This window comes from Squalius cephalus (assembly GCF_949319135.1).
Source record: "Squalius cephalus genome assembly, chromosome: 25".
NCBI lineage: Eukaryota > Metazoa > Chordata > Actinopteri > Cypriniformes > Leuciscidae > Squalius > Squalius cephalus.
In genome coordinates, this window is record NC_137146.1 from 4,249,883 (window position 1) to 4,266,885 (window position 17,003).

General features: G+C 35.8%; 1 protein-coding gene across 1 annotated transcript; it reads right to left on the reverse strand.

Moving 5' to 3' along the window:
- Positions 1 to 407: 407 nt before the first annotated feature.
- On the reverse strand, positions 408 to 16,700 carry rhot2 (ras homolog family member T2). Its single transcript, XM_079863026.1, has 19 exons — positions 16,537 to 16,700; positions 13,449 to 13,507; positions 13,289 to 13,370; positions 13,158 to 13,201; positions 12,004 to 12,057; positions 11,858 to 11,910; positions 11,671 to 11,779; positions 10,500 to 10,601; positions 10,318 to 10,416; positions 8,457 to 8,565; positions 8,238 to 8,358; positions 8,074 to 8,158; positions 7,837 to 7,982; positions 5,728 to 5,828; positions 5,499 to 5,629; positions 4,012 to 4,092; positions 3,814 to 3,936; positions 2,719 to 2,918; positions 408 to 1,883 (listed from the first exon to the last, which is right to left on the reverse strand). The coding sequence occupies exons 1-19, from the start codon at positions 16,571 to 16,573 to the stop codon at positions 1,766 to 1,768; spliced, it is 1,854 nt and encodes a 617-aa protein (XP_079719152.1). The 5' UTR covers positions 16,574 to 16,700; the 3' UTR covers positions 408 to 1,765.
- Positions 16,701 to 17,003: the final 303 nt, after the last annotated feature.

The window sequence follows — 17,003 nt, forward strand, 5'->3', positions numbered from 1 at the left end:
TCAACTAACCATTCAGAAATGTTGTACATGTATGCATAGACATTATATATTTTATTCCTGATGTTGGACAAGTCAACTTTCCAAACTGGCATCAAGCATCTCTCATATGTATCTCTGATGTATTTTGCAGTGTTCTTGAAACGTGATTCTGTATCCAGTCTGAACAGAAATGAGATACTGATACGAGAGGGCCTGTATCAGGACCTGCCTGACACATTTATGCATTAAAAGTTAATTTCAATTACAGAAATATATAAAATGGCTGAATGGTTATGACACAAAACAGAATAACATGAAAGACCGCAACGAGAGATAATCAGCCTCTTGGGCTCAGAGTCATGTGATCAATCAAAACACACAATTTTCCACATGCAGATGTCATAGAGCACAGTAAACAAAATCACCAGAAAAATGCTAGTTTATTACAAAATATTTCTATTCGAACATTCTGGCTTCATTCCAAGCATCTCATTTGATACTGAAGCTGGAAGATCATGTCATACGAGACACAAGCCTGGGGGATTTTAAAGTTGAGCTCACCATTTTTAATACTGGGCATTAATACTGAACAAAATATTGAAATTATGAAAATTAAAATCAATGAATCAGGACATCCACAGTCAGATCTGAATATCTTCCCAAGCAAATTCTCATGAATAAGCAAGACAGTCCTTCAGTGCTGGGTAAATGTTTTTAGGCTGAAATAAAACCTTTTTTTACTATTTGGCCCAATAAACAGTAACAGTTCTGAGATGAATCCAGTTTGGACAATATTATAATTAAATACAGGCAGCCAAGTCATCCTCTACAGTCTAGCCTGATCTATAGGACGGCCAAAGCGTCAGAGCATTTCATCTTCTTAAAATATCACTTAAAATACACTTATTAACACCATCCATCCATCCCTACTGCATTTTTAAATGAAATCTGAGATCATTCACCCCTACAATCAATATAGGCAAAGCAAGATTTTGGGCCCAGTTTAGCGATGACAAAAATCAATAATGGGTTTTTCCTCGGCATCTTAAAAAAATAATAATAATAATAACAGTAATTTGTTAGTCATGGTCCATGCATACAAACAGCAATCTGAGGAACATGAAATGGAAATGTATTCCGTTTTAATATCAGCCAATTTAGAAGATGCACTTCATTTAGTTGATTGCTTCCTTTAAATGGGTTAAATACAAGTGAAACTGAGTCAGACATCATCCGTAGCACATAACTAGAGCTCAACTTCTATTTAACCCAGAACTTACTTCAGCTTCTCAAATATTCTGAGAGGGTGAATTATGAATTAAATTGAAGTGCATTTCCTGAACTGGCTGAGAAAAAACTGAATTGAACCCGCCACTGTTTCAGAGTTTGAATACATTCACATGGAATATATTCTTGATCCTATATTGATTTCCCAAACTCTTAAATACATTACAAACTCTGTACAATTCAAAACATAACCTCTTATATCGTTTCTTAATATTGTTCCTCTCGAAACATGTTGGAAAACGTCCCTTGGGGTCGACCGATGCAGGTCATACAGTAAAGTCGGCAAGTTTTCGTAGTGAAAGCAAAGCATGTGTGTGATACTTTAGTCCAGCTGGAGAAGAAACAAAAAAAACAATGGACTGCTTAATTGGGTTGTTGTCACTGTAACTAGCAGGGCTTCACACCCTTGATAAGCCACAATGACTCTGTAAGGCCAAGACAGAGTGCAGGAAATGAAGGAGTGTGTGTTTATCTGTATTGTGTAAGAAACGCGTGAGCATCATTTGTGTCGGCTGAAGGCTCTGAACAGAGCGAAGCCCAGCATGGCAGCTATCGTGGCGCCCAGAGTCACACGCAGCCAGAAAGACGTGCTGCTCATGTCTGATCCGTTCAGGTGCCTGCAGACAGACAGAGAGAGAGAGAGAGAGATTTAAATACACGCTGTATTTCTAGTGACCTTGATGACACACTAACAGTCAAGCAGGCTAATTTTAGTCTGGCATCTGCAAATCTTTGAAGTCAACATGCAACGTTTGTAAGCCATTTTACTCAGCAGAAATATTTACGAGTGGCTTGTGATACTCAAATAAAAAAAGAAGGTCGCTTTATCCAACAGGAATTGATTGGATCTTGAGAAGTGGGCGTAAGAATAAGGGCTTGGCAACATCAACTCGAGAAAATAAAAGTCGAAGCAAGTCATAACTTTTTAATTTCATGAAAGGAGTTTAATTTAAGTGCAATTTAGCAACTTAACTAAAAATGTAAAAAATAAATAATTTATATGCATGTATATTTGTTTTTATGACTCTACAAGTTTGATTAAACCATCAAAATAGGAGGGAAATATTTTAAATATTAAATCTTTTAAATATAAGGGTAGAACAAAACACTAAACTTGGTTAAGGTAATTTATTTGGCAAACTACAGCTACATGTTTTAAGTTTGCTATGAAAAAAAAACGCATAGAAAAACAAAAAGCTCAGAAAAAACATAATCGGTTATTAATATTTAATTGGTTTTCTCTTGTTTTTCATGTTTTCATAGTTTCTTTGCATGACAGCCTGGCCAAACATTATGACAATTTGACGTTTCATTGCATTATCAATAAATAAAACAATTGACTCCAAGCACAATGTGTTTACAAAATCTTTTTTTAAATAATATTTGAATAAAGGGTGAAGTTGGCTTCTTGTATACATTTAAAAATAAATGGTAAGATGCGTGTGTACTTACGGGTACATGGCGGCCCAGATGAGCTTGCTGTAAATGTGTGTGTGAGTGTGTGTGAGGAGCGTGGAGAAATGGAGGGGTGAAGGCAGCCGGTGTTTGTAACAAAACTCAGACGGGCTCATCCCATGATGCTGTTTGACTTCTATCAGATCAGCTTTGGAGCCCACCACCACACACGGGATCCCGCTGTCCATATAGTGCTGCTACAGGGGAATCATGCAGAAACGTCACTGTTGGATTTAGTCAGCTCTATTGGCACTTAAATCAGAAGCCCTATTAAACCATCTGTGGTTCATCACAATGACAACGAGGGATCACAGACCTAGTTTAATGACATGGACTTTAAGAAACTCAATAGTCAAACACCATACACATTAAAAATGTGCCATTGTGTCATTAAAGGGTGAGTTCACCAAAATTTCTGTCATCATTTACTCACCCTCATGTTGTTCCAAACCTGTAAGACTTTTGTTCATCTTTGGAACACAAACTAAATTATTTTAATGAAATCTGAGAGCTTTATATCCCTCCATTGACAGCTACGCAACTACCATTTTGACGCTTCAAAAAGTTCATAAAGAGATCGTGAAACTAATCCATATTAACTGAGCGCTTTAGAGACTCGATGGCTTTATATGATGAACAGATTGAATTTGAATTTACAATGGGTGAGTAATTAATGAAATAATTGTTATTTTGGAGGGAACTATCCCTTTATGCTGAAAGAAAGTATTAAATCCTTTAAAAAAAAACATTTTGAACAGTAGGTTATTTTTTACAAAATTCTGTGAAATACACTATTTAAGGCCCAAGAGATCATTTCAGCTTTCTATCAATGAAGGCCATCAACATGATGAGAGTCCAGTCCAGATCATCAGATGAGCCATACATTTATTTAATAACTAAAAGTGCATGTTAGCCAAACAGGTGAAATGAATAACTCATATCGTCATATATTATTCACTGACAGATGCAGGTCATTATGGGTTATTAAATCATTAGTATGATCTGGTATTTAATGTGATTAATGAATATGAGTGAGGTGTGTGTCAGAGTTTGTCAAGCATTACTCCACAACTAATGCATCTTGTTTCTTACCTTATATATACTAGCACAATAGTTGAACGAGTCCGGGTCGCTGACATCATACATGAGACACGCCACATCACACGCTGCATCTGCTGCTTTTAGAAACTCTGTTTCCACGTCCACCTCCTCCAGCTGAGAGCAATAACACACACGTCAGGGGGGAGACCAATAAACTAGGGCATGTGTGAAGCTTGAGGCGGCACTTACGATGAGGTACTTCTCCTGATTGGCTACTGAGATGGTGTTGATGGTGTATATTGAAGGGGGAACAGGGTCACAGTCGTTTCTCTGAAAATAAACACATCATCAGCATTGTAAATGTTTGGTGGATCTAAATGAGACTACTGGGAATCACACAATGGATAATTATTTCCTAGACTATAAAGTGTGGAGGAATACCAAAAGTAATTGAATCTTTCTAGAGTAAAACCCGTCTCAAGTACTGTTCTCTTGGGCTGTGCACTAATAGTAGACAAAAAAAATTTAAAAATAAACTGTGGAGATGACGAATGAGCATTGTCAACTTTATCTTTGCAGCTGACAATGACTCTACACTAGTTTATTAATAAATTATTAATGTTTAGACAGTCTCATTTGTTTTTTACGGACACATTCATAATCATTACTTTTGCCAGTGTCGCTGTTGCAAGCTTTATGTGTGTGTTCAAGTGCTTAATATATATAAGGCTCATTGTTAAGGTTTATTATTTCTCTGTAATATAGAACAATGTTAATATACTTTCTTCCTGTAGCCCTGAAACTCATTTTCCAATGCAACCTCCAATAGTATATACAGCGGGGGTGCCCGATCGACTGTCCTGCACAGTTCATCTCCAACCCTAATCAAACACACCTGAAGCAACCAATTAAGGTCTTCAGGATCACTTGAAAATTAAAGGCAGGTGTGTTTGATTAGGGTTGGAGATGAACTGTGCAGGACAGTCGATCGGCAGGAGCAGGATTGGGCACCCCTGATATACAGTATTTATGTGATTAAATTACTATCATAAATGTGCGACTAGTCATTAATAATTTAAGCCATTAGTCGACAAGTCGCACATTTATGATATTAATTTAGATACATTTTTAGTCGAGGGACAGTCCTACTTTTTTGTACTGTAAAAATCTGTCATCATGTGTTTTAATTTGTACAAATTAAAGAAGTGCAAAATCCATGATAAAGCAACCTTTTGTATTTAATGCATCAGCCAGAGGTGAAATCTCATTGGTCCATTAAAATATATTAAACATCATATACGTTCTGATTCGACTGCAGTTTGTTGTGACTAGCAAAATCCCCAGTGTTTAATTAACACTGCTCAGTGTTTATATAATCCACACTCAGAGTGTTATAAGTAGCACTGAAGCAGTGTTAAAGTTAATGAGATAATTAAGTGATTAATTGAGTGATGATTAAGCATTATTAAAGACACCTGATGTTAACAAGCAGAATCACTGAAGGAGAAAATCACAAATTTTAAGTCATCGTTATGGTGATCGGTGTTTGCTTTAGTTGGGCTCATGACCTTTAAATGATTAACTTTAGATCTAGTTTGGCTGCTCTAACTGAGTTATAACAGCTAGATGAACAAAGAGAAAATATGATCTGATGGTGTTTGTTGTGTTTTAACATAATCAGAATTTTGTAAAGTAAAATTACAAACAAAAGTTTTGCTTTCAAGCCATTCTCTCACCTCAGTGCTTCGCTGCAGAAAAGCTCGAAGAAAGTCTGTCTTTCCCGTTCCGCGTGGACCGATCACTTTGCAGAGGAAAACCGTTCGCTGTGTCTGTCTCTTGTCCAGGTCTAATGCCTTTTCTCTTGTTACTATACACACACACAGGAAAATAAAACAGAAATATTCTTTAGTATCCGTTTGATTAAACATAAGTGTTTAAAGCAGGTCTGTGTGTGGATCTCATTACCCGTGATGGCGGAGGTCTGGGACTCTCGCTCCATTAGAATCGGATACCCGAGGTATCCCAGATGCTCCAAACACCGGTGCACATCCAGATAAGCAGACAACCTGCAATTCATCCAATAACACATCATATTTAAAGGAATGTGGAATAATAATACAGACACGTTTTCAGAAAATTCTGCTTTTCATGTTCTGTTTTTAGATTCCGGGTCGGATGCAAATTTTGGATTAAACGCAACCTCTATGTCAGTTTCTTGCACCACTCCTGCTGAATATACAGGCAAAATAAGTTAAAATAAGTTTGGAGTCCAAATTTAATGTGAAGCGAGAATACCAAAAAAGATGTCATGAACACAAATCTTAATATAAAGTTATAATAAATATTTCAGCAATTCACAAACAATTAGTTTTTAGTGGTCCAAATACACACAGGGGAACTAGTCTGATTAAAAAAATAAAGTTTTTTTAGTTTTTATGTAGAAAGTCATATATTGTACATACAGTGGAGCCAGTGTAGTCTGATTCGTGAATCATAAAAACAGATTAGTGAATGATAAAAACCGAGCAATGAGTGTAGGCTAATTTACAAACTGTTTTTTTCTGGGAAATCATAAACTTACAGCACCGCCTAGCGTAGTCTGACTCCCCAACAAATGACTCTTAAAAACAGGTTATTTTTAGTGAATCATAATAAAGATCAAGTGTAGTCAGTTTCACAAACAAATGACTGTTATTAACTGGTTCTTTTTAGTGAATCATAAACAATACAGCACAGTGTAGTCTGATTCTGATACACAATATACCCTTAAAAAAAGAAAGATTTGTCAATTTTGATGTCATTGTGACTAAAACCTAGTGAGCTGTCTGCTTAGATGGCAGCCATTAGCCTGGGTGGCCAAGAATGCTGTATATGGGTATATATGATTACATAATGATGTATTTGTCACAGTGTAGTCTACAAAACACAAGAATTACTCTGATTCAGTCTGGTGATTTACTGAATGATTTCGACACAGTGGAACTTGATGGAGTATTTAAAATAAAAGAATCAGAATTTAATAGAACAGGTTTAATGTGTATCAATTAGGGCTGTCACTTTTGAGAAAAATCAGATTCGAACGGATATCAAATATCAAGCAATGTATTTGAATATATTCGAATATCTATGAGTAAAATGAAGTTAACGAACAACCTCGATCCATCAGGAAACGCCACATGGTCGCAGAATTTCACTGCGCTTCATGAAGAGTTTTTCTTTTGCGTGAAAAAGCTGTTCGCCGGAGATGTGTTACAAGATAGCGGAGTGCATTCATGATTAGGCTACCGGTATAATAATCCTCCTGGCGCCGGGTCTGAGTGAGTAATTTACTCTCTTACCTTTGTTCTTTGATTAACATTAATGACACTTTAAGACCAGCCGCTGCTGACAGAGACGCGATCCGACACGTGTCCCATTTTCTCACAAATCTCTACATTCATTTAAGTAAAATGACTTCATTTAAAGTCTTAAATTCATTTAAGACTCTATTTAAATAATTTAAGACTGCTCTTATGAGGACACTCGACAAAACGGACATTTGGCATAATTTGTGTGTTATGGTTTGCTCAAGCCCGAAAGAGAACTCGATGACACGCGTCTTTTCTGTGGGTCGTGTGTGTGTGTGTGTGTGTGTGTAATAGGCAGGAATTACAATGCGGTCTCTTAAGTCTTGTTGTTATCTTCCATTTTCAAAACAAGCTGGCTATTGGCTATTACTCACTTCACTTGATTTGGTCATGGGCCTACGCTACAATACGCTTAGAGCGGCCGCTACTGGATGAGATGGCAAACAATAAATTAAAAAGCAAACGGTCTAATCATAGACTGTAAAAAATGCGCAAAACATGGCACTTTAAAAACCGGATAGTTTATTTATAGTTCGATTTCGGATATTTCACGTCATGTTCGAATGCATATTCGAATATCGAATAAAAAGTGACAGCCCTAGTATCAATACCATCAGCTCTCGTGGGAAAGAGCACAAAATAATCCTAAAAAAAACTAAAAAAGTGACTCTCAGAAAGAAAAATGCTCCATTTAAACGTGTATTGTGCAGTTTGAACGTCCACTCACATCCACTGGCAGAAGTATCCGTTTTGGGAGATGTAGTTCTCGTCCGTTAGGGGGACATTACTGTACACCGCTGAGCCCCAGGGCATGTAGGGTAAAACACTAAACAGATTCTTCAGCTCTGAGGGAGACAGGGCTGAATCCTTGTCCTGCAGGAGGAGACACACAATCATAAGCCCAATGAAATTCTAAGCACGCAAAGTTCATTAGAGGATCAAATCCATCCCCATCATCGCTTACCTCATCATACTTATCAAAGAGCTTCTGGAGGAACTGATGGCCCAGATGATTCAGCTCCGTCGTACAGCCCACCGATACTCGCAGTCTGTGAACACACACATAAAGGTCACTTAAATGCTGATTTCCGTTCATGCAATCACATGCTTTCATTTGCACAGACGTACGGTGGGTAGAGGTAGTCATCCGTCAACTCAAGCGTGTCATCGTAGCCGAATTTACGCAGGATGGTCCAGGTGGTCTCGTGACGTCCCCTCTGGATAAAGAGAGTGTTCAAGAATAGGAAACCTACGGGAAACACACAAAAGCAAGAGTGTGTAAATTATAATTAAGATACACAAGAGAGTGTGCATAAGGAATATGAATATACATGTGATGTGTGTTACCGTTGAGTGTGAGCCCGTTGTCCTGGACTCCTTCACTGGTGTTCTTCCACACGACTGTTTTCACGTCCTCCAGAGCCTGAGGAGCCAGTGGATTCCCGAAACACAATTTCTACACAAACACACACACACATTGGGTTTCCATGTTTTATGGGGACTTTCTATAGACAATGATTTTTATACTGTACAAACTGCATATTCTATGTTTAAAGGAGAACTCCGGTCAATTTTAACATTGAGCTCATTTTTTTTGTAAATTTGGAGTGCTGTCAATACAGAGAACAACGACAGAAATCGGTGTTGCCTACACAGTGTTATCCTCTTTTTAAAATTTGCACCCTGTTGACTTCAATGGGGCAAGTTTTAAACCTGCTTTTAGCCTCTTAACATCCTTGATGTGTCATTACAAGTGCACAGGTCATGTGAGTGATTCCTTTAGAGTGAACACGAGTGAATCTGACTGCAGTAGATGTGAAAGATATGAATAAAAATTATGTTTATTTAGCCAGCGCTCATACCTGCATTTACATCCTGTTTTCGGTCAAAGTCCATAGTAATCGATTGTCGAGTTCACGCGCATTGGTTTAGTACCTATGATCATGCGTGTGAACTCGACAATCGATTACTATGGACTTCGACCGAAAACAGGATGTAAATACAGGTATGTGCGCTGGCTAAATAAACATAATTTTTATTCATATCTTTCACATCTACTGCAGTCAGATTCACCCGTGTTCACTCTGAAGGAATCACTCACATGACCTGTGCACTTGTAATGACACATCAAGGATGTTAAGAGGCTAAAAGCAGGTTTAAAACTTGCCCCATTGAAGTCAACAGGGTGCAAATTTTAAAAAGAGGATAACACGGTGTAGGCAACACCGATTTTTGTCGTTGTTCTCTGTATTGACAGCACTCCAAATTTACAAAAAAATGAGCTCAATGTTAAAATTGACCGGAGTTCTCCTTTAAACTGAACCTACCCATCAAAAAAAAAAATCTGAATTTTTACATTTTCAAAAAACATAATTTTGTAATTTCATAACATCATTTTCGTAACATAATTTAAGCTGATTTCCTCATGGTGACCAAAAAATTTCCCTACAAGGTCAAAAATTACTGGTATTATTAGCCTTGTGGGGACATTTGGGCCATATAACGTAGGGTTTACCAGGAACGAACGAACACACACACACACACACACACACACACACACACACACACACACACACACACACACACACACACACACACACACACACACACACACACACACACACACACACACACACACACACACACACACACGCACACTGCCATACAAATATACTGTATATACACTGTTGTTATTGTTAACTGAAACGATTCTTTTTTTTTTCTTTTCGGTAATTGAAATAAAGCTGAAATAAATAAAAGCTAAATATTAGTTGAAAAATAAAACTTTCAAAACGTAAACAAAAATGCAAACTGTTGCCTTAATTAAATGAAGTAAAATTAGTTTAAGCTGAAGTACTAAATTTACTAAAACAAAATTTAAAGCAAAAAGCTAAATAGTACTAAAATTAATAAAAATAACAAAAGCACATAACTAAATTACTAAAACGTAAACAATTTAAAATGAAAGTTTAGAAATGTCAACATTTTTCATAATATTTCATGTAACTGTAATAACTTTGTGTACCTTTTAAACAAGTTTTCTGCTGACTGATAGGCGAGGGAAAAAACGTTTAGTAAACTTCACATGTTTGATTCAATCAAATCCTGATGGATGAAAATCCTGCCTTACATTATTTTCTGCTGTATAACTGCCCACATTTAAAAAGTGAAACGTGTTGTGGATGTTGTCTGGTGTTTGTTAGCTCACCTGAAAGCAGTTGAGCTCAGCGTCACTGAGTATGTGATCATTATCCTGATCAGAGATGCTGAAGATTCGGCTCAGAGCTCGAACACACTGCGGCTTCAGCTACACAAACACACACAAACATGCATAATGCCGTATGTACTCTAAGAGATGTAGTGTGAGTGTGTGTGTGTGTGTGTGCGCACCTGTTTGTCTTCGGGGTCGTAGAGCGGAGCAGTCGGGTGTAGAACGGCCTTCTGGGCGTAATAGAATAGCTCAGAAATATTCTTTAGATTCTTAGCTGAGCACTGCGGACACAAATACATCATTATGTAATCATATATATACCCATATACAGTATTCTTGGCCACCCAGGCTAATGGCTGCCATCTAAGCAGACAGCTCACTAGGTTTTAGTCACGATGACATCAAAATTGACAAATCTTTCTTTTTTTAAGGGTATATTGTGTATTTATTATGTTTATTAGATGTTAAAATATTTATTAAATGATTTATTCGTGCATATTCTTATTTTTTTAATTCATGAGCCCTTGTAATTTATAATCAAAATATCTTCCCTTCCTCTTGCAGCGACATCTCTTCTCTGATGATGCGTTTACTGGCGAGAGGGAGGGGCAACCTGTCACTCACATCAGATCCACCAATAGCAAACCACAACCATCCAATCAATTCCCCACGGACAAAATCAAGCCTGCTACAATTTTAGTAGCAGGTATATAAAATAAATAAATATATACAATTATATTCATAAGATATATATATATATATATATATATATATATCTTATGAATATAATTGTATATATTTATTTATTTTATATACCTGCTACTAAAATTGTTAAAACTAAAATAAAAATAAATTCAAGATAAATAATAAAAAAAAAAATCTAAAACCCCCCCAAACAAAACAAACTAATAAAAACGACAATTTAAATTCTAGAAAGTCTAACAAGTCACGCAGAGTTGAACGAATGACTGTGGTTGCATATGCTAATCTATACACTATGCTGCAGATTATATAGTTTAAGAGTGTTGGAATAGGATTTTGATGCATTAGCTCACAGCTACGGCAATCCGGCGGGTCATGTCACGGAAAACAAGTGTTTCTTGCTCTTTTGAAATACTAGTTTAATGTATTAATCCACAGCAGCAAACAGAGCTTTGTGTAATTCTCATCATCAGAGAGAGGTCATCATGGAAAACTTAATTATGACTTTCTAATGCAGGAAACATTGACCAATTTCTAAAGATGACTAAAGAAAACTAAACTGGAATAAGTGTGATAAACAACCCCTTTCACACATTCATGTGTGTGTCTATAGGAGATATGTGTGTTTGAGTGGTCAGTGGTTCAAACCTCTACACAGGTCTCAATCTCCGAAAACTGGTTCATGATTGGCAGGATGGTTTCCATGGAGCTGCCGGAGCGCAAGTCAGACTTGTTGCCCACGAGGATGATGGGAATCCTACAGCAAAAAAATTGACATATTTCATGGAAAGTCCAAAAAAACGTAGGTGTATTTACACGGGCATCAGAGACATACTTGCTTCCTTTCTCAGCGCCGCCATTGACCAGCGGAATCCATTTAGTCCTGATCTGAGAGAAAAGACAACGATAAAATCAGTTCAGAGGAAATAAAAGACACAAATATAGTGATAATGTTAAAGGACACCGTGAGAAATCCAATACCTTGTCAATGGTTTCCTCTTGTGTGACATCATAAACCACACACACGACATTGGCCTACAAATGAGAAATCAATCATTTTCATAGTCAACATTCATATATATATATACTGGTCATAAGTTTGGAATAAGTAATATGTTTGAATGATTTTTAACATTTTTAATGATCAGAAACATTTCTGATTATAATCAATATTGAAAACAGTTGTGCTGCTTCATATTTTTGTGGAAATCATTATACACTTCCACTCAAAAGTTTGGAGTAAGAAAGAAATTAATACTTTTATTCGCCAATAATGAATTCAATTGATCAGAAGTAACAGTTAAGGCATTTATAATGTTACAAAAGATTTCGATTTTTTTTAAATGCTGTTTTTTCGACACAAAAGTATGGAAGCTTGTTTCCGCCACAGAGTGAAAAATAAAAAAGGTAATTGCGACTTTTTAATCTCACAATTTTGACTTTTTTTCTCACAATTGCGAGTTTACATCTCACAATTCTGACTTTTATCTCAGAATTACGTGATATAAAGTCGCAATTGCAGGTTATAAAATCAGAATTGCGTGATATAAAGTCGCAATTGCGAGAAATATACTTGAAATTCTGAAATTTTTTGTTTGGGAGATATAAAGTCAGAATTGTGAGATAAAAACTATTCTGAAAAAAAAAAAAAAAAAGTCCCCTTAGAATTGGACTTTATATCTCAATTCTGAGAAAAGATGCCAGAATTGTGAGATATAAACTTGCAATTATGTGTTATAAAGTCAGAATTGCGTGATATACAGTCGCAATTGCGAGAAAAAAAGTCTGAATTCTGACTTTATAAGACACAATTGCGACTTTATTTCATGCAATTCTGAGAAATAAAGTCAGAATTGCGAGATGTAAACTCGCAATTGTGAGATAAAAACTCGCAATTATCTTTTAAAATGTTTTATTCTGTGGCAGAAACAAGCTTACATACAAAAGAATCCTGAAAAAATATATATATAAATTTATATTAATATAAAATATATAAAATAATTAAGTACCAATAATAACCAGCATTTTATAATGATTTCTGAAGGATCATGTGACACTGAAGACTGGAGTAATGATGCAGAACATTCAGCTTTGATCACAGGAGTTCAAAATAACATAATTAGGACACATCTTACCTTCACAATCTCCTCCCTCAACACTTCATCAGTCTGTTCACTTTCTGAAGAGAGACACTGAGTGTTAGTAAAATGCTTAAGGTCAAATATTACATGTCATTTAATACACACACACACACACACACACACACCTGAGTAGTCGACTATATGTGTGGGCACTTTCTCAGGCGTGACGTCAGCAGGAATGGTGATCTCCTCCGCCCGGAGAGGAACCTGACGGCACAAACAAGTGAGCTTCCTCTTACTGCACCAGTCCAACACACTACCAGAGAGGCTCATGGGTAAACTCACCTGCTCCGGAAACTCCTCTCCGACCAGAGACATGATGAGAGAGGTCTTTCCCACTTTGGCTAGTGGATGACAAAGAATAGAATAAAAGTTATTCCCAATAAATGCATTCCCACCGGCTCATTCAACTCTGGACTTGTGAAACGTCACATGATCAACGGCCGCACCACAAGCGCAAACTCTTCTGCTGTGATTTCCTTTGCAAATCAGTGTGGCGTTAGTTTGATTTCCAGTTTTATTATCAGGCTGCACACACGACATGTTTTGGGTTAATATTGTAGCCACTGTCAAACTTTTATAAATGTTGCTCTTAACAAGCGCTCTTCAAAATAACGGGTCACTCCTACAGGTGTTGTTCACCCTGAGCTTATAAGGTCAGATAAGAGATAATACTTATAAGGACTCGAGATGAGCCCAGCAGGCATGGAATTAATATAACACTAATGCTGAAACAATGTGTGTGTGTGCTGCCAAAGAAATGACACTTATATATACTTAGGCTATACAATTTATGAACAGGGGTGTAACAATATATCGTGTCACAATATATCGCAATACAAAAATGCAACAATATGTATCGGGAATAGTTCTTAGAAAAATTAAAGTTTTCAGAGTTTTAGTGTCTGTACTACATTAAAATATTATATATAATGTTGAATATAATGTATAATAATGCAATAGGGGAATATCTGTGTAAAAAAGTGGCCTACATTATTTTAAATGTATCTAGTCAGTGACAGAGAAACATATTCGTCTAAAATAACTCTGTATTTTCAGCTTCAGAATCATGAATATTGTTATTCTGGTGTCTCTATTGTCCTGTGCATTGGGTTATCAGCACCAAGTCCAAGAATGTTCATTTACACACACAATGTAATATCAAATATATCAGTTTAATAAACAGTACATTTTTTGTTAACCTTTTATCATGTCTTGGAGTATCACAATAATATTGTATCGTGAGTTCAGTATTGTGATATGTATCGACTCGTGACATGAGGGTATCGTTACACCCCTAATATATATATATATATATATATATATATATATATATATATATATATATATATATATATATATATAGTATAGTATGCACATTTCTTATTATCAATGTTGAAAAGTTTTGCTGCTTAAAGGGACAGTTCACCCACAAATACATCATTATGCGACAGGAAGCTCTGAAGGATTACAGGTAATAATGTTGTAAATAATGTTCAGATTATATGTTCAGACCGATCGTTTCACTTCATAAGACATCAGTGTATCATCAGGAGCCACAGGTGTTTTGCCTGTATTTGTTTTTTTGACTCTCAAAGTGACGGTAGCCATTGACTTGCATTATATGAATCACGAGGACTTCGGTTTCAGCTAAAAATCCTCTTTAAAGTTCTGAAGAAAAAAAGACACCAACATCTCGCGGCGAGCGGATTAACAGCACATTTTCAGTTTTGGGTGAACCGTCCCTTGGATATTTTTTGTAGAAACTGAGATACACTACCGTTCAAAAGCTTGGGGTAACAAAAAAAGATTTTTTTCAACAAGGACACATTAAATTGATCAGTGACAGTAAACTTTTTTTATTTTTATATTTGAAATAAAAGCTGTTCTTTTAAACTTTCTATTAATCAAATAATCCTGAAAGATGTATCAAGGTTTCCACAAAAATATGAAGTAGCAAAAACTGTTTTCAGCGTTTATCAGAATGTTTCAAATCATCATGTGACCCTGGATCACAAAACCAGTCACAAGTCACACGGGGATATTTGTGGCAAAAGCCAACAATATATTGCATGGGTCAAAATTATCGATTTTTCTTTTATGCCAAAAATCATTAGGATATGAAGTAAAGATCATGTTCCATGAAGATATTTTGTAAATTTCCTACCATAAATATATAAAACATTTATTTTTGTGAGTGAACGCAGCACAATCGTGAACATAAATGGACAACTTTAAAGGAGATTTTCTCAATGTTTAGATTTTTTTGCACCCTCAGATTCCAGATTTTCAATAGTTGTATCTCGGACAAATATTGTCCTATTCTAACAAACTACACATCAATGGAAAGCTTATTTATTCAGCTTTCATGTGATTTATATATCTCAATTTAAAAAAATTGACCCATGTGACCAGTTTTGTGGTCCAGGGTCACATATTAGAATGATTCCTGAAGGATCATGTGACACTGAAGACTGGAGTAATGATGCTGAAAATTCAGGATATAAATGACAACTTCAAAATGTATTAAATTTTAATAATATTCCACAATATTTGTACTGTATTTCTGATCAAATAAATGTAGCCTTGGTGAGCAGAAGAGACTCCTATCAAAAACATGTAAAACACGAGCTCAGTGTAAACACTCATCAATATCATCAGGTTGAAGTCTCTCTCTCTATGAATACGTGCATTGTGTCACAGCAGCAGGAGGATGTGTTTACTCTTCACTACACACCTTGATAATTACCATGACAACACCATATCAATCACTCACCGAAGAATTAATGAGCAGATTCAGTCTTAGACTGAATCTGCTCATTAATTCTTCGGTGAGTGATTGATAACGGTGTTGACATGGTAACTATCAAGGTGTTCTAATATAATAATATTCTATAGGATACGTATATAATATTCTAATATAAGTTGGAGAAATAAAATAAATTATTAATTAAATCTGTCAAAATGAGTAAAATTACTCAAAACAATCGATACATTGATGTGTCATGAGTTTTAAAAATCACATGTAAATATCTATTAAATAAAACATATATGCGGGTGTTTAATTAATCAATATATAGTGTCAAATTCAACTTCTAGAGTTTGACTGAACTGTCATTAGCCTGTAATGTGTGTTAAGAACTTGCTCGCTTGTTAATAAAGTTAATTTTCTTGTGTTTTAATTTTGCATGATTGCAAACCACAAAAAATGAAAGCACTAAATGAACGGATGATTGAAGAGTGCAAGTGTGTTTACTTCAGATCATTCCTGCAGCGGCTCAAGGTTGAGGGTTAGCGCTCTCTAATCATGCTAACTTTCATTAAACTGTCACATTTGTTTCCCTTGATATTTAATAACAAAATCATATCTTACGTTCCCCCAACAGCAGTATCCGGACATCGCGTTTCATTTCACTCCACTCTCTATTGAACTCTGCGGAAAGCTGCGTCTATCTTTTCCAAAAACTTCAAATTCAATTCAAAGCTCAGTGCTAGTTTATGACTAGCCCCATTCCAGTCAGAGAAACTGGCACCGCTGAGGACTTCCGGTTGGAGCCCAAATGGAGCGCCCTCTACTGGGCATTTCCGATTTACTTCAAATTATTTATTATCATTATTTATTTTCTATATTTCTGCGTTATAAGTACAATATTAAACAATTATGCCTTATAATCTTATTTAATTATATCATATTAATTAAGATTTTCTGATTCTGGCTGAATTAACCATTTAAAATTAATTAGATTAAATAATATCTTGGATATATTGGCCTGTATTGGTAGTAATTTATGGGGAAATACTTTATAATTCCATTAAAACATTATTCACATAATACTGCAT